Genomic DNA, 18,742 nt, shown 5'->3' on the forward strand with positions numbered 1-18,742 from the left:
GCACTGCGCATGCGCAGTAGGGAAATTGCCTGGCAAATGGCTGCCGTGCCATTTTTCCGTCAATTTCCCTACTGCGCATGCGCAGAATGCCGGGAAAATGGCTGCGCCTTTCTAGCCGACGTGGGACTACAGAGAGGTAATTATTAAAAAGTATGGGTGCAGGGTGTTTGGTGTGGGCGCCCCCTTCACCCAGGGGCCATGTCCACCACACACCCTGCACCCATTATAGATACACCCCTGAGCAGGACTCCTCACCTGGCGGCTGCAGAGAGGAGCAGTTGCCGGGGGAATGTAAATTAACCACCCCTCAGCCCCCCAGTGTATACCTGGCAGCTGCAAAGAGAAGCAACGCTGGAGAAATCAAGAAGTTGTAATGGTCGCGATATTCCAAACATTGATAGTCCATTGTATCGATAACCAATATAATAAAAATCAATGTTTAAGTGTTTAAAAATATTTTTTATTTTATATATAAAATCGTGTTGTATTATATAGATGGTCTTGACCTAATGCAATCATAAAAAAAACCTGACAATTTCGGAGCAGTTTTTGGGGAAAAAAATTGCCAGTTAAGTTGTTAATATCTCCTATCCAGCCCTTGCAAGAAGTCCCTGAAGGTATTCATGCTAAAAGTGTTTTCTTCAATTTACCTCAATAATCAGAACACCTGCTTGTTCTTCCAGTAGGAATAAGGAAACAGATCACCTCAAGATGGATCAGAGCTAATTGCCTTCATCTATAAGAATGCCGCTGGTCAGAATACCGACAGCGGCATCCCGACAGTGGTAGGTAAGTATACTACCCCTAACCCTCCCTCCCCGGTGCCTAAACCTAACCTCCCCCCTTAGTGCCTAACTCTAACCCTCCCTCCGATATTTACCTTCAGGATGCTGGCGGCCAGGATACTGGAGCCGGTATTTAGACCGTCGGCATCCCGCACGTCGGGATGCTGACTACATCCCAATATAATAATTAAAGAAGTTAAGTGTTCCAGGTACTTTATTCCTCCCTGTTCCTTGTACCAATGTCTGGATTTCCAACCCTATGATATCTCCGTTATTTATCTGATTATGGTCTATATATTTCACTTTCTCCAGACTGTGCTCTATAAATGGAGGGGCTCACACAGGACAATAGTTGATGGTAAAGGAGGAGCAATCTGTGCGCCATAATGGAATATATGCCATTATTACTAAAACAGTTTAAGCCTCGTCTCACCTCAGAAGCTCTTTTTCTTTCTCCAGAGCGTTGAGTGTCCCCACTGATATCGGTTGCTGGAGACAGTAGGTTTGGAACTCCGGCAACATGTTTACAAACTCCAAGAAGATCTCCCCAATGCAGACCGTCATCAGGTCATCATCTCCCTATGGGTATGAAGATAAGACACAAAGTGATTGATATAAATTGCCCCATTACCACACTACCTCTAGTGGCCAGACTATTATGGTCAGTGCATCTAATGAAAATATAAAATGAAAATATATCTCTGCTGCAGTATACAGAATACAGACATTTCATAAGGACATTTTGTTCATTAGTCATTTCCTAGTCTAGTTTATGCTTTATTTTCACTGCTGAAAAACACATGAACTGTTCCCAGATTTCTTTCTTCAGTGTTCTCATGAGTTCCACAATATGGGTTATCTGCAGACCCCCTTATTCCTTAACAGAGGGGGTACCCCTTATAATACAATTTCAGGTCCACGGATATTCTATAATGATTTTAAACTGGGGGTGATTCTATAAAATGGAGCAATGAGAAAGTGGAGGTAATTGTCCTTCATATAATAACATAAATAGTCTGTGAGTTAAAGTAAATTTTTTTCCATAGAATAAATTAATTTACCAGCATTGTTGGAATCTCTGCTTTTTGTATTCTCATAAATTAACCAGATCTGCTTCTTTCAAAATGTCATACTAATTAATTAGCTTTTATGCAGTTTTGTTTACATTTTCATCAGCAATTAAATTCATGTTACTAAGATGTGGTAAGAAATTGCCTTCTAGATCTAGTCTTGTATTCATTATCTTGTCTGCTTCCCATATACCTGGTCAAACGCTTGGTCAATTTCTTCCTGTAGGACCTCAAGGAACTTCTCATTTAGATCGATAAGTTCCTGTATGTTGCTGAACACAACGGCCAGCTGTTCCTGCGTCAGCAGTCCTGCAGTTTGCATAGGGAGGTAGAATTCCTCTTTTATTATCCGCAGGTCCTCCCCATAACTCGATTCCGTGTTAACAAATTCCAGAACGGCTTCCTTACGTTCCATTCTACGAGTGACGCATTTCACACACAAAGTCTCTCTCCTCTTGCCTCTGCTCTCAGCATCCATTGCAGAATTTCCCTCCCCACAGTCGGTGCATGGGCGATGTGCCTCCCATGCCTCCAGAGAAGTAGCAGTTTCAGCTACTCTAGCTCTCCACCTCCTGGAAAGTGCATCTCCAATGCCACTGTCCACCCTCTCAACTTCTCCCTGCTTTGTAGATCTTGTGCTCCTTTCACAATCTTCTCTTTCATCGTTGACCCCAACAATCCCACTGTCTGTGCTCAGGCTGCTGATGTTACTCCAGCGATGTCGGGAACGGTGAGAGTGACCGGTGGCATAAGTGCTATCATTTCTGTAGCTGCAGGAGGTTGTAGTGTTGGCTTTCATCAAAACCGGTCCTGTACAATACAGACAACAGAAATAACTAATATTCAAGTTATTTGTGCCAAGTCCTTGATAATATTTCACCTTCACTAATTCCTTCTCAGTTTAGTGCCTGATTCCTAGATGAATGAAAATGCTGTCCCTGCTGCAAACCCGTATGTGCTAAAATATGCAAATGTCGTAGCCACCAGGATCTATATTGAGACGCCAACTTGCAGCATTTCAAGTCCACCACTTGTGTACAATAGCGCAACCATTGGATGCACATAGGTCAATCATTGAACTTCTGAGTAATTCTATGGCCGTGCAGAATGACTGTCGGAAGTAAGATGCCAGAGCATTCGCATTTGCAGCCTGAGATATGACATGCCTGCCTTTGAGTCGCTATCCCCTGTTACAGCAGAGAAACGGTACCTGCCTGTCAGTCACTCTGCAAATAATACTCTCTGCGACCACCATCGCAAGACTGTTACGCACATGCATATGCAGTAAAAAAAAAACAGCCATTTGCGGAAATATCTATATAGCGTCCATCTCTGAATCAAGGCCTGAATCTTGAATCACCATCTGACAACTGATAATGCAATAGCACCTTATGTCATGACAAACCCCGGAATTTTCTTGCATAATCTATATCTAACAAAAGCATAGTATGTGAAACACTTTGTAGCATTCTCAGCTATGTATTTATGTATGCATCTCAAAAACTGACAATAATTTAAAACTAACCAGTATTTACATTCAGATTAGAATGTGCCACATCACAGCGGTAAGCTCATGGATTTGGTTACACCGAGGGCTCTATTTATGTGGAGTTTCTATATTTTCCCATATTTGGATTGGTGCTGCGGTTTCCTCCCACACTCAAAAAACATATTGGTAGGTTAATTGGCTTCTAACCAAAGGACACTTTTGTGTGGTAGGGAATTTAAAGTGTAAGATCCAATGGGGCAGAGAATGTTAATGATTATAAATTCTCAGTACATTGCTGCGTAAAATAATGGGACTATATAAAATGTACCATTTTCCTGTCTCCGTCTCTGTGCGTGGTGACGAGCGGCTGCTGCAATTTTTAGCTCCAATTGTTTCCTCTTTACTGCATCAGTCGGCATGGGGTCACTGAAATGTGGACGCAGACGACTACCACGCTGGGCTTTTCCTGACTCCCCAGCTTCATGAGTCATGTCAGAACTGGATCTCCGGCACCCAGGACTGCATAGCTGAAATACCAACAGACCTTTAGTTGTGATTTACAGATAAATTAGATGATGCCGGCAGGTAACAAACACAGATGCCGTCCCACTTCTATCATCTATCAGAGACACTTCGCACTTCAAGCTATTTCTGTGGAATATAGGATTGTACAGTATAAAAAATATATAGTTAAAGGCAATCTGTATATAAATAAAATATATATACCCCCTGTGTGACTACAGCCTCATGCCACCTCGTGCGTCTCTCAACTCTAGCCTCTCCTATGTCTCTGTCATCTGTGTTCACCTTCCATTTTGTCATCTCTGCCTCCATCTCCCTCTCTTTCTGATATCTGTCCCCCACTTGTTGATGTCCCCCCCTTCCCGTTGTATGGGGGGCTTTGGGGAGCCACAGGAGTATTCCTTTTGGGGAAGGGGTGCAAGCTCCAAGCACTGTACCAATGTGTTTTCCGCCACCTACCCCACCTCTACCACCACCATCTATATACATACATACATACACACTGCAGGTTCCTAATTCAGAAGAGGAATGCGTACAACAGAGCTCATTACTGGGATGTACAGTATATAATGTTATTGAAGAGAAGGGGAAGGATTAACCATTAGACATGGCATTCTAATAGACTCCGTATTACTGCAGATATCACAAATAACATTAAGCTCACAGAAAGTTGAATCTAAAGTACAATTTATATAACATGGTAGTGCTGGAGACAACTATATTTAATTCATACTTGTAAATATTCTGCTAATAAATATAATAAAAAAACCTTTATATATGAATGGAATAGTAGTTGTATACTGTACATATTTCATATTTTAAACCCTTAAATATGATGCAGAGAGCACTGGCAAATGATCCCTGGTTATACATTGTTATTGTTTGCAGGATACACACATGTCCAATTGACACAACACTAAGGAGGCAGCCTAGCACTTGTCTGGATTTCGATCTGTACTCTAGGGGGCCTGATTCAGCATGGATAGCTATTGCGCAGCTACATAATCGCACGGAGATCTGCTGCAAAAATATGCTGATGAATGTAATCGTAAAGCCATTGCAAAGCCAGCCTAGAGATGCCCACTACTGCTATCTCATATCTGTAATACCTTGCAGTCCTGCATATACATCGAGTAACATCGGCCCCTCACGCAGAATTACTGCAGGTCTGACCTGCCGCAGAAACTGCAAGTCTATTTGAACGCAGTGAGTACTCAAGCTGCATATGCCGTCTCAGTGGCTAATTTATGCACGCCCAGGAAACGGCGTTCAAACGGACAGACACACCTGAGTTTCTACGACCACTCCCCCATCAACACCCCCAAATACTCACAGCCTGTCACCTACTCTGCGATGGCTTTTATCCTGCTTAAGTGATCACAAAGCGATCGCAATGGTAACACACACGCTCACAGCGCTGCATTGGCATGCGCAGTGCGCACCACCGATTGATCTGTGTAGGCTGTTGCAGTTGTGATCCATGCTGAGTCAGGCCCTATGTTTGGTTTCTCAGCAGCATATAGATAACTAGTTACCTGTACATAATAGACAACATTATTCATAGCTCAGTCACTGGAAGTTACAGTCATTGAGCTGGTTATACTGTACAAGTTATAGGACTCTGGTACTGTAGAAATGAACACTCAACCGGTTAATTTTCTATCTATACATTTTATGGGGTGATGCAGAGCAACAAGAGTGCAGGTGGAATATACAGTAAATGTTCAACCCTGACCGTGAGCATATAAAGGGTGATGTATCATGTACATATAACAGGAACAAACAAACTGGTTATTATTGAATTATTACATTCAAACAGTAACATACAAGTTTCACGACAGTGAAGTCATTGCATCTAAGAGGTGTTTACAAGTAACTAATGTTGCAATGTTTATCTTTTTATTCATCCACATTTGTATTTATGTCTTTCCTATCAGAGTTTTGCGCTGTCTAGTGGCATCATGACTAGGCAAGGTATCAGTTTTTGGGCTGGAGCCCATCCCTATCCCATGTTGTTTACTATAATGGATAGAGAACAGGAAAGAGAAAAATGCCCATGAAGGCAGAGCCTGATTAAGACCCAATGGGGCCCTAGGCAAGATATTTGTCATCTTTTTGTAAAAAAATTCCCACATAAAAATGGACCACAGTAATCCAGGCCCTTCAGTGCTTATTGGGCCCTAACACACAAAGTAGATGATCTGGCTCTGCCTGCTGACACTGTATGGCTGGTGGATTTCTTATTCTGCACTGAACTATAATAATTTGTGTCTCTGCTGTCATCCCTAATTCACTCTACCATGTGTATGTCACCCTAATATAACTATCAGCCTCACATGTTGGAGGGGCACTTAGGAGAGATTGCTTTGCTTTCTGACACTCCCAGTCTTACACATGGTAATTATTTCCCTACAATTTAGATGAATCATGTGGTGTTTTTATCTACTCAACAATGCAATATTTCTGGATTTCCGAGTTTGGGCATCTTGATCTCTGGCCCAGAAGTCTCCGTACTTACATTGGATTTTGGGTCACAGGATACCTCATTGTTTGGAACCTTCTGGCAGCTTTGTGTTGTCATGGAGATGGCAGAAGATTGATCGCTTTGCTCCTGTGATGTGGTTTCGTCACATGATCCACTGGCAGAAGTTTCAGCAATACAGCTGGCGGAACAGTACAGTCATTCCATTACTGAAAACACCCAACCTCAGCCCAATAATCACTGTAAAAATGGACTTGGGTTTATTTTAGAGGCGATTAGCAGATGACACCCTATACTTTTTGTGGGGCAAATTTTGTACTCTTCAGGCAAAATCGATGCAGGTTAGGGCACAATTACACAGTCTAGTCTTTCCACCATGTGCACCTTTATGTGCACTCTCAACCTTATAAATATATGTGAGCCCCATGTTACAGGAGTGGTCCCCAAAAATCTAAATTTGGTTTCAATCCTTACTATGCAGTAGGTTGATAAATAGACAAAATTCCATTGATTTTCTTTAACCATATTACATATAGATCAGTATTACCCATGGTTAGCTATCTCACTTGATAGGTGCGTACACACGTAACGATTTTTTGAACGATTTGTCGATAATGAGTCGTTATGGTTAAATCGTTCAAAACAATTGTTCAGTTTATGAGTTATAACGATGAACGATAATCACAAATGCGCACTGTAGTTTGTAGTTAACGTTCTTCGTCCATTTCAGACTGTCCAACATGACGATTTTCATTAAGGGAAGGAACATTTTTCGTTCATCATTCAAAAATCGTTCTTTACACTTCAAAATATCATTCACTTTTTCAAGGGAAAATCTGACAGAAAATCGTTGGTTACAAAATCGTTATTTGTGTATGCATCTTTAAGCATACATCCATCAATATACTTGTACTGATGTGAATGACTCTGTACAGCACTACATAACTTGTTGGCACTACAGTATATAAATACACTATTATAATAAATCTATATGGAGTTTTGAAACAAGTATGTTGTTTTTTTGGGTTGAATCAGTCTAATACATGCACCATTATCTACTGTACATAGCATACATTGTTATGGGTCTGATTTATTAAATATTTTTATTCTAAACCATTTAAAACAATCTCTAGGGTATGGCCATTCTAACGTTGCTTGTATCTCTGGATTACGATGATAACATGCGATGCTGGGTGACAGTGTGGATCCTGCACCATTACATCATAAATATATATCTTTCACTTCCTCTACTGTTTCACTTTCCCAAGCTAAATCTCTGCCTTCAGATTTAATGCAACTGGCTTCCTACTCAGTCTAGTGCATTTGCAGAATAAGATTTAGAAAACATGTTACCTTTTCTTGATAAGATCAAGAGCTGATCCTATGAGGCCGTCCTTCATTTTCTGCAGCTTGGCACCATAACCGGACAGATCAGTTGCTTCTAAAAGCAAAGATGGACAGCAAGAAGAGTGGGCTTCAGAAGTAGTACCCTGCTCAGTAATGCTGCGGAATCCACTAGACCTATTCATATCAGACACATGAGAATCACACACCACAAGCTCTTCTTTCGCACTATGCATGGTTAGCGCCTGGAATGGGAACCTTGAGACAGGACTGGAACAAATGGGAGCTGTGAATGTAGGCCAGCATGAAGGGTGAGCTCTGCTGCCTAATGAACCATGCTGTACATTGAACAGACCTCTGCTGCTAGTGTCACTGTGACTCAGGGATTGATCCCGCAAAGTACTGACTCCATTAGGCGTAGAAGCACATTCTTGCTCATGGGACTGTCTAAGACTTGCAGTATCTGTATTAATGTTCTGTTCAGTGCCTCTATCCAGTTCTTGTACAGCTCTCTTGTCTGTGGAGGATTCTGTATTGTCCATGCAGACGTCATTCTTTGATATGCAGCTCTTTTCCTTACTGCGCATCCTCTTAAATTCTTCAAATGTTGGTATGTACAACCTGCCCTTACTGCACGGCTTCCTTGTAGGTTCTGCTTCCCTTACAAAGCCTGGACATTGCCTCTGTTCCTTGAAAGACTCTGCAGTTTTTGACTTCGCCAAACCTTTGCTCTCACTCTCTCCTTGATAAAGTGTCAGGTTAGGGGAGCTATTCTGCCTGCGTAGCTGAAGCAGCCTCCTGGCTTCCTGCTTAATGTGCTCTGGACTTATCCTGTAGTATAAATTACTTGTGCTTTGCCTGGTGGCTGGCATTGTGCTGTTCAAAAGTGCAGGTTGAACTGCAGATATTGTGCTACAGGGCACCTTACATTTGCAATGCTGGCATGGTCTGTCTGCTGTTGCCCTTCCCATACAGTCAGCCATAAAAGTCTGTGGGCGGATAGGTCTGTTGGGTTCTACAGTCTTGGAGCTGTGAGTTCTTAGCTTCTCCTTCAGTTCTCTTTTGGCATCACTATAGGGCAACTTGTCATCTGCTGCAGGAAAAAGCCAGTGGTGTACTTTGGAGATGTGGGGTAGATTAAGGTCTCTGTACACAGCTCCCCTCTCTGACATGCCCTGGAGTGGCACATTCCCTGAAGATCCCTCTGACATGTGCCTTGTGCTCCTACAATGTAGAACAATTTCACTATCCATGTTCCTGTAGTGTGCAAACACACTTGACTCTGACCAGTGTAGGTTCTCCAAGCTCCGATATAGCCTGGGTTCAGCATTAGTGCCTGATTCTTTGGTACCTGCATGGCACGCTTGTAGAGGTGGAAACCCATATCCAAGAACATGGCAATCTACGCTCTTTAATGGATGCATACTGCAGACCGAAGGTGCCTCTAAGTCATAGCTGGTGCACAGCTGATAATTCTGGGGGCTCGGAATGATTCTGGAATGTTCATGCAGGTCGTCAGCACAGATGTATGTCATAGCAGATGGACATGGGAGGTTTGCACACGGATGTTGGAGGAGATAGAGGGGCCCTGAATAGCAGCCATGATGATTCTGAGTGTCCATAGCATGGGTAGCAGCTCAGTCTGCTGAGAGTACTCACATTCTAGCAGTTTTACTGAGCACTTTATACACAGACCGTGAAGGGGACCTTGCTGAATGAATCCGCTGGTGTGATGTATCCTTTGAAAGAAAAGAAGAAAATATATTATTTAGTTTTTTTTAGCATTCTGCAAAAATCACGTCTCCAATTTCTACTTAATCAATATTGCATACTGTACACACCACCACAATAACCATGAGGTGGGTTCATTAATCAGTTCAGATAATGATAACAATAATGTTTATTTCTATAGAGCTTGTCTCCAAAATCACTCAAAGCGCTTTACATTTGAAGGAAAGAAGCCATTCTAAAAGGGAGGCAGCCATCTTGGGTCCACTATTACAGGATACCCAGAGAATCATCAGTTCCACCAAGTGATTATTTGACCTACAAAAGTGCCAGTTGAGGAAACCATCTTGGGCACACTACATAGCTTATAATGAGAGGGTTAAACAAAACACAGAGACATGATTACACTTTGTGAAGATACAAAGTATATTATATTTATAGCAAGATACACACAAACATCGATTTTACAGATTGTCCATCCCACCAACTAAAACACCAGACGAGACAGCTGTCCTGGGTGCAATACAAAGGTTACAATGGATGTTATAAATTATATATGGAGATACAATCCTTCTAATCAAAATTGTTATATTTTGTATCTTGAGTGCTCTAAACAGGAAATGGAGAGTAGCCATGCATAAGATCATGGGAAAAGGTGAAGTGAAATAGTGGTAGAAAGGCATATATACAGTTTTAGTATAATAGCAGGACAGCAGTAGAAAATATGTAAAACAACTTTACATTAGTACTCATATAGTGGTAATTCAAGGGTGAGCTGTAATAGAAAAAAAGCATGAAAGGCAATGAGAGACAATGATTAGGATATGTGACAGTATTATCTGTACAGGTCCTTGTGCTAGATCTGTGGAATTATAGCCATCACTGCATGGCATGCTGATTATATCCTTCGGCAATTTCTGTCTGTTTATACTTGAGAAATAAGTCCCGCCCTTTTGTTTCAAATTACGAACTGTTGCCTTAAGGGTCAATTTATTAGAAAGGTGCGCTAACTAAAAATCTGTTTGCCATGTTTTCACCGGAGAAAGGACTTTTCTCAACTTGATAAATACACCCTATAGTCACCAGTTATGAGTTAACCTGTATACTCATAGGTATGTCTGCCTTCATGTGTGAGGAGACAGGCACAAACTACTGCTAAAATTAGTCTTAATCCATAACTAGCACCAGGAGATTTAATCATTTATACCTGACAATAGGTAGTAATATCTCCAAAATGATGTATTTTATACTCTTCATTTGTATTAAACAGTCTAGTGACTTAGACAATATGGTATTTATCAAATTTTTTCTTTCTGCAGTCTGCACCAGAGTACAATTACGTCACTGCAGCACATTAACAGCAATAATGCACTGACTTACTAGCACAAATCATTATAAATGACCCCAAATATTCTCTAATGCTGCACAGTGCTGAATTATGATGAGTTCATTTAAATATGTTTGTAAGTAATACAGAGCCGTAACTAGACTTTTTGGTGCCCTGTGCCAGAAAGAGCTTTGGCGCCCCCCTCATTTTTTAAATAGAGAGATAACACCCGAAAAAGGGCCATGGCCTCATGGGGAAGGGCCTGGGCAGAGAGAGGGGAGGCCAGGAGATACTGGGGATAAAATAAGAGGAAGCTACAAGTGAGAATGATAATAAACAGAAAATTGACAGGCCCAAACAGCGCCCCCTGACCTGCAGTGCCCTGTGCCATGGCACAAGCCACACTACCCTAGTTACGGCCCTGAAGTAATATGTGAAGTAACAGAAGCAGAAAAAAAATCTACTAACATTGTTTTATATTGGATTAGAGAATCTTTTTTTTATTTTTAATTTTCCAAGTGACAGCCTCTTTCATCAGTATAGCGATAATTATCTGCAGACGTGGGCAGGATATGCACAGAGCTAATGAGATTAGAAAGGAGCTTGTTTGGTGAATGTCCACTGAAGTGAATTCTGTAAAAGGATCTAACCAACATTTATAGCAAGAATAGAACCAATTATCATCAGTATAATAAATATAATTGTTACAATGCTGAGTGTGAAGCAGGAGGCCGAGGATAGTGTAATATTGTACAGATAATAACTTCAAATGTGAATTTATAGGGCTTGATTTAGAGTTGGATATTGCACCCAAGTCCACTCTGTATATGGATCACGCAGTGTTTAGCAACTGGATATGGTTTGCAACATGCCGAGTCCTATGCATCTCAGCCGCACCTCCTCTTATGTCTTAGGGGCACTCACACATAGGATAAGTTAGCCATGGGCATGTAGACGGAATTGTGGGTTATTCAGGTACGAGCGTACAATAAGATCCAGCTGAATTCAGATAGATCACCTGCACCAAGGATAGGGCTGGTGCACTGATAGTGATGACGGCTACTTTCACAAGCACATGGATGGGGCATACTTGCCAACAATCAGTTCCCTCCTTCCGGGAGGGAGCTGATTGTCGGCTAACAGTGGGAGGCTTGCCTGCCTTTCCTGGTGGCCGGGAGCGGCACCCGAAAATCGGGAGGCTCCCGGCCAAATCGTGAGGGTAGGCAAGCCTGGGATGGGGACGTTGTGGATGCATAGATGCGACCACCTCTGACTACTGGTGGATATTCACATTTATTGCCAAGCTTGCTATGTGGCTACAGATGTGACCGAATTGCTTGCGACTCATAATTACTTTATAAAATGTTAATGTCCTCTGAGATAAATGAGTACTGGCTTAATATGGAACTCGGGACCTCATTCAGAGGCGGTTGTTAGATGCAAGCGGTCGCTCTGAATGAGGGCGGCCGCTTGCATCTTGTAGTGCCGCCTCTTGGTCGATCACTAAGCTGTGGGTTACCACCCACAGCTCTAGCGACCGACTAGGGTGATGGTAGCTATGGTCAAGACCATCGCGACCATCGGGGCTTGCGACGAGACCCTAAGGTTGGGTCTCGGCACTCGCAAGCCCCAGTGAGCTTCCTGCTCTGATCGAGCAGGAAGCTCCCCATTGATATCACTGCTGATGTCATTGGGGCCGCCCCCAAACGGCAAGCGTTCCTTCGGGAACGCCTCAGTTTGGCCGGCCACACCCCCTGCCCGCCTCCCAAATGGGACGAGCTGTCACTCACCATCGACAGCTCGCCCCGTTTGGTGCGAGACCCCTATCGACGGAGCGCCCGTCGCTAGCCTGGTCTCATGCATGCGCACGTCGGAGCCGGCTCCGACGTGCAAATGCCCAGTGGGGGAACATCGACCTGGTTGCAAGTGCTCAGCGCTTGCGACTGGGTCTGAATGACCCCCTCTGCGTGCAGGCAAAGTAAATGTTAAGCTTAAGGTATAAATGTTTATAAAAGATTTTCTCCAAGGAAACATGCTTTAGAATTCAGGGGCCTATTCATCATAACTAAAAAAACGATGGAGGTAATTAGGTTTAGAACTCGCATGGAGTTCTACCTAATTACCAGAGGAATTCATCATTCCTCCTCTCCATAAGTATCTATTTCGAAAAGCTGTCATTTTTGCGGTGACAGCTTTTCAGGAAATAGATAGTTTTCCCTATCTGCTCTAACTCACTGCAGCTGTAATGTGCTGCGCATGCGCAGCATTGCCTACAGCTGCGGTAATTCTGTGTGCCCCCCCAACCCTCCCTCCGCTCACCTTCCCGCCGTCCCCGACTTACCTGCCCGCTGCAGCCTCCGGGTCTGTCTGCTGTTCTGACACTGTGTTCTCCAGGCAGAACACAGTAAAGTTTAGAAAAAATATGTGTTTTTTTTCTAAACTTTCCTGTGTTCTGCCTGGAGAACACAGTGTGGGTTATCGGGCCGATGATTGCAGGAGCATTAGCTGGAAAAGACAAAATAGACCAAAGTAATGAATTTCTGCCAACACGATTAATTCTCTCTGAGTCAGAATGATTGACATGCTGCGGCATTTGAGGCCGGTGCGGGGACGTGGCTAGTTACCTTTCCTGGAAACGGGGGAGTGTTGCACCCATTTTCTGGGAGGGACGAGTCCAGGTTCTGTGTCGGCAGACGCAGATGCCTGGCCTCTGAAGTGCCCAGCACATGGTCAGGCTGTGGGAAGCTTCAGCTTCTGCAGCCTAACCGAATTAGCAACCATCATGACCATCGGTCATGATGGTTGCGATGGTACTTGCAAATGCAGCAAGAAGGTGTCTGACACTTCCTTCTGCATTTGCATTAAGATATATGGAATTGCAAAGCTGCTTGTGTGCGGTTCTGCAGTTTTGTCCATCTCTGAATTAGGCCGTAAGTACAAAATGAGACATCTAGGGGCCTATTCATGATGTTAATTATCGGGGTCCGAACGGACCCCGATAACTAACATTATAATTCGCTGCGGCCACCCGAGCAATTCAGCATTGCTCTGGCGTCGTGGCAGCTGATGTGAAATCAGCTGCCCCAGCGAGCGGCTTCACTGCTCCTTTTAGAAGCAGTGAATCTTTTCACTGCTCCTGTCGGAGCAGTAACGGCGATGCGCATGCGCGACCTACAGGTCACGTATGCGCAGGAGATCCCCGACGTCTGACGGAAGGAGCAGTACAGGGGCGGAGGGATCCGAAAGGATCCCTTCTTGCAATCCGGACCTACTTCCCATAGGGAAGAGCGGGTTGCGAACTCCAAGCGGGGGTATTCATCTAAAGATGGCAAATGCCCCTGAAGTCAAGCTCCGAAAATATTATATTTTCGAAGCTTGAAGAATTCTGTCCCCATACTAGTGTATGGGGACAGCGGGCTATTCCGCAAACGGAAGGTAGGTAGGAGATATCTGTGATATCTCCTGCTTCACCTTCTTAATGAATGGCCCGAATACTTAATTGTCACAATTGTAGGTGAAAATTTGCTTTTTCACCTGCTTTTGTGACAATTAAGTGATGATGAATAGGCCCCCTAGCCTCTCAACTTCAGCACCTCTGCCAAACACTTTTCACTCTCTAGTGAACATTTTACACAAATGCATAAGACAGAAAGAGATAGAGACAATTCCAGGAACAAGTCTTTAAAGCTTTGGACAATCTTAATAGATTAAGGATAGCCGGTGACTATGGTAAATTAAAAATCATATAATTGTGCAGAGCTTCAGCAGCAACAGGGTTAATAAATGTGGAGAGATTCTTAGAATTAAACAGAACAGCGGCATATTAATACACTAATGGGATGATCTATAAACAAAGCTATCAGCTTCTCAATGTAAACCATCCTCAGGGAGCGATGATATTGTAATCTGAGAAATATTAAATGTGGTTAGTGAAGGCACAGTGATCTGCTGACATATGCGTGTGAGTACAGCACATACAGCTGGTAAGATCAGCCAGTGTTGCATGTGACAGCAGCCTTTAACGTTCTAAATGTGCAGCAAAGAAAATGAAATACACTTTTATCTCCACTGTTGTGGCCGCAGGGCCTAATGCATCGATATTAGCCCTTACTTCAAAGACGTGCTTTTGAGTGATGAAAGGCAGATTAATTTGGATTTTTAATTATAGATTCTCTTACAAATAGTAAAGGAAGATTAAGTACATTCCTAATTATAGACAGAAGTTAACTCTTTACTGTGCCAACATTATTTGCATTTGGGTTTCGATCCACCAGCTGTTGGGTGAGAGTCATATGATTTGAATTATTTATATTTAGTATTATTTCCAGAGACCCATTCTGAGTCTCCATGTTGCACTTTAGTGAAATGTGTATTTCTATTCAGAATGCAAGCAATGTTTTAAATAATTCACACAAAACTGCCATATATAATAAACAAATTCTTGAAATCACCTTACCCTCACAATAATTTGAAGGCATAAACAAAGCCGTATATTTGGGGGGAACAAGTGTACTTAATCTAATTAAGGGATGTTACTGTAGGTTAGACTGTGATCCTTTACACAGAGCATATATCTCCTCATTGAACAATGAAGCACGCATTTAGTTTGCGGAGGGTACTCCTGAAAATGGGGAGGATGCACGCTAAATGATGTGTGCGGGGTTTAACCTCTACTCTCAATATAAAAGTAGTTCAGAGTTGAGGTAGCAAGGAAGAAAATTCATGTGCTTTATCTGGCGGCTAAGCTCCTTTCTCATTTACCTAAAAAGTCAAAACATTTGTGCACATCCAACAGTTAATAGATATAAATTAGATTTACATACAGTAAAATAGCAATACTGGTCATAGGTCACTATGGCTGAAGAGGTACCTGTCACATTGACAAGTTAAATAAACTTTATAAGATTTAAAAGTATTTTTAAGGAGATCTAGCTACAGAATGCTGAGGATGTCCTGTATCATATTCTAGAGGCACCTCAGAGCACCACAATCCCCATGGTAATATCTCTACAAAATTTACTTATAGCAGGCTTTATCATATTGTAAGTATTCCCACAACTATAAAAAAAAAGTTCTAACAATAGATGATGGAAAGAATAAAGAGACTTATTTTTATAATATTATGGCTGTTAATTAGTTACATTTATAAGCAGAGGTTTACTGGATGATCCTTTGTCCTACAGAGCTTGTGCCGTTTCTTTTGGTGGCTTCCTCTCCTCCATACTAGTTCGACAGAGTCTGACTCTGACTTTGCTAAAACATCTTTTCCTTTTTGGACCCTTGAGATGTGGATCAACAGCTTCAGTGTCAATTCTGTTGTATCTATGTTCCTGCTTCATTTTTTACAAATTATGCAGGATCATAGATAATTGATAATTTACTTATGCCTACCATGTGCTTTTTTTTTTAACTGTTTTTTTCCAATAAAGACATATTTAATAATAAGAATAAGAGAAGCTGTACTCCTAAATTCCACAATTCAAGTGACAAATATTTACTTCCTGATTCTGCCCTGGAAAATCAAATATTTTGCTTATCTACCTGTTTAAATGGTGCATTAATATACTGTTTTGCCAATATTTTTAAGGTTAAGTGTACATTGATTGCTCCCTTTATGCATGCTTGATGTATCAGGGCCAAATAACCAACACAACTATTATATCAGATTGCTTGTATCAATACAGCATCTCTAAAAGCAATGTGAGGCATTGTGTTGTGGGTTCAGGCACTGTGTTAAAAATAACATCATTAGGGTGCCATTACTATGAGTTCTGCGAGGCACTGTGTTGTGTGTTCAGGCACTGTATTAATAAATAACGTCATTAGGGTTCTATAAGGAGCGCTGTGAGGCATTGTACTGTGTGTTCAAGCACTGTGTTAAAAAATAATGTCATTAGGGTGCCATTATAAGGAGCGCTGTGAGGCAATTTATTGTGTGTTCAGGGCCTTCAGACACAGTAAAAAATGTTAATATAATACTTGTGTGTTAAAAAAAATGTGACGTCATTATTAGGGTGTAACCTGGCTTATACTAGGGTGCTGTAAGATGGTTTGTTGTGTTTTCAGGTACAGTTAAAAATTTGACAATGAAACTTGTGTTAAAAAAAAATAACATCATCATTAGCATTCCACCTGGCTTATACAAGGGGCACTGTGAGGCAGTTTGATGTGTGTTCAGGCACAGTTAAAAAATATCACAATAAAACTTCTATGTTAAAATAAAACATCATTAGGGTGCTATTACTAGGAGTGCTGTAAGGCACTATGTTTCTGTTCAGGCACTGTGTTAAAAAATAACATCATTAGGGTGCCATTACAAGGATTGCTGTGAGGCATTGTGTTGTGTGTCCAGGCACTGTGTTACAAAATAACATCATTAGGGTGCCATTACTAGGAGCGCTGTGAGGCACTGTGTTGTGTGTTCAGGCACTAACGTCATTAGGATTCCATTATAATGAGTGCTGTGAAGCAATGTGTTGTGTGTTCAACCACTGTTTAAAAATAACGTCATTAGGGTGCCATTACTGGGAGCGCAGTGAGGCAGTTTGTTGTGTGTTCAGGGCCTTCAGACACAGTTAAAAATTGTAATATAAAACTTGAGTGTTAAAAAATATAATGTCATTATTAGGGTGCCACCTGGCTTATACTAGGGATGGTATGAGGCAGTTTGTTGTGTGTTCAGGCACAATTCAAAAATTTACAATAAAACTTCTGTGTTAAGGGGTAGTGGCATGGCTGGCTTGCGGAACGGAGGCATGGACGCTGATCTCTTGCACAAAACCCCGGATGTTTCTCCTTATAGCTGTCTCCGCTGCCTATTTCCTGGAGATTTAGGCACTTTCCTCCTCCCTGACTGTGGGTGGCTCACCTCGCGAAGGCTCGCAGCTCCTCTGACTGCCTCCCATACTGCCTGCCTGTGCCTGCAAAGCCGCGGCCTCAATTGGCTTGTACCTCCCGGGACTCCGGCGATATTACCCGGACATCACCGCGGCTGACCGCACTGACTGCTTGTCCCACGCTGAGGGCCGGCTACCCCTGGAGTGCTTCAGAATCCAACCAACCAGAGGGGATCTGCTTTCTTGCCCATATATCTCCCCCAGCCTGCAGTGGAGCTGACATACAGAGTTGCAGCTCCCCACCTGTTGGAGCTCTGTGTTGCAGTGCACAAAAGGAATATCTATGTCTTCATCTTAAATCTATACCACTGTGTACATGTGCTACACTAGTGCCGGCTCACCCAGTCAAGCAATGAGGATTCAGCATATGTTCTTCAGTATATGTTTCCAGCCTATAAGGTTTTTATATCTGATTGTTCACAATTAGCTCACGTTTACACGTTTATTCTCATAAGAATTTTATTACTATTTTATTATTATTTCTATTACAAAGCTTTATTTTCTGGTTTTCAGCTGTGCATATAAATTTCTGGGTCACTATTATATAAACCCTAAAAGATTTAATGCGCATTACCGCCTGTAAATCTACCACTGCAAATCCTATCTATAAAACTACTACTACTACCTTTTGAAAAACTACCTGTGTCTATTTTGCTGGCATCTTTGGCTCTATGGTGATATAAGCCTTACAACTCCGTTCCTCCACCCCAGAGCTATGAAATTGGCCTACTGATATTTTACTGCATCCTATCTTTAACCCATCACATCTTCCCAACAAGATATTATGAGCAGAGCAGGCACCAGAGCCCATAAAGGAGCCTCTCAGGATGTTTCTCAGGAGTGATATGACCTATTTACACAACGAACTAGAATTCCTCAGAGCTAAAACGGAGGACCTGGAAAACCGCGAGAAGAGGAACAATCTATGTCTTCGCAATATTCCTGAATCCATCTCAGCCTTAGACCTGGAACCTTACCTTAGGAGGCTATTTATTTCTTTGGTCCCATCGTTGTCTGAAACAGCAATTCAAATAGAAAGAGCACATCGCGCCCTGAGACCTAAACCTACAGATTCCGATCCCCCCCGAGATGTTATTCT

At 42.2% G+C, this 18,742-nt stretch overlaps 1 protein-coding gene across 2 annotated transcripts in view; it reads right to left on the reverse strand.

The window, feature by feature from the left end:
- Nucleotides 1–18,742, reverse strand: part of LOC148522853 (uncharacterized) — a 165,247-nt gene that overhangs the window by 14,774 nt on the left and 131,731 nt on the right. Inside the window, exons 2-7 of one of the 2 annotated variants that reach the window (XM_088473670.1) lie at nucleotides 8,048–9,431; nucleotides 7,702–7,789; nucleotides 6,385–6,529; nucleotides 3,673–3,871; nucleotides 2,049–2,665; nucleotides 1,219–1,364 (exon numbers count right to left, since the gene is read on the reverse strand). In XM_088473670.1, the coding sequence (XP_088329796.1) occupies nucleotides 1,219–1,364; nucleotides 2,049–2,665; nucleotides 3,673–3,871; nucleotides 6,385–6,529; nucleotides 7,702–7,789; nucleotides 8,048–9,314 (2,462 nt within the window). In that variant the 5' untranslated portion in view covers nucleotides 9,315–9,431. Of the gene's footprint in view, nucleotides 1–1,218; nucleotides 1,365–2,048; nucleotides 2,666–3,672; nucleotides 3,872–6,384; nucleotides 6,530–7,701; nucleotides 9,432–18,742 lie in introns of both variants that reach the window. The other variant, XM_088473669.1, reaches the window with a different exon arrangement.

Source organism: Taudactylus pleione, unplaced genomic scaffold (assembly GCF_031769625.1).
Source record: "Taudactylus pleione unplaced genomic scaffold, aTauple2 ptg000138l, whole genome shotgun sequence".
Lineage (NCBI taxonomy): Eukaryota > Metazoa > Chordata > Amphibia > Anura > Myobatrachidae > Taudactylus > Taudactylus pleione.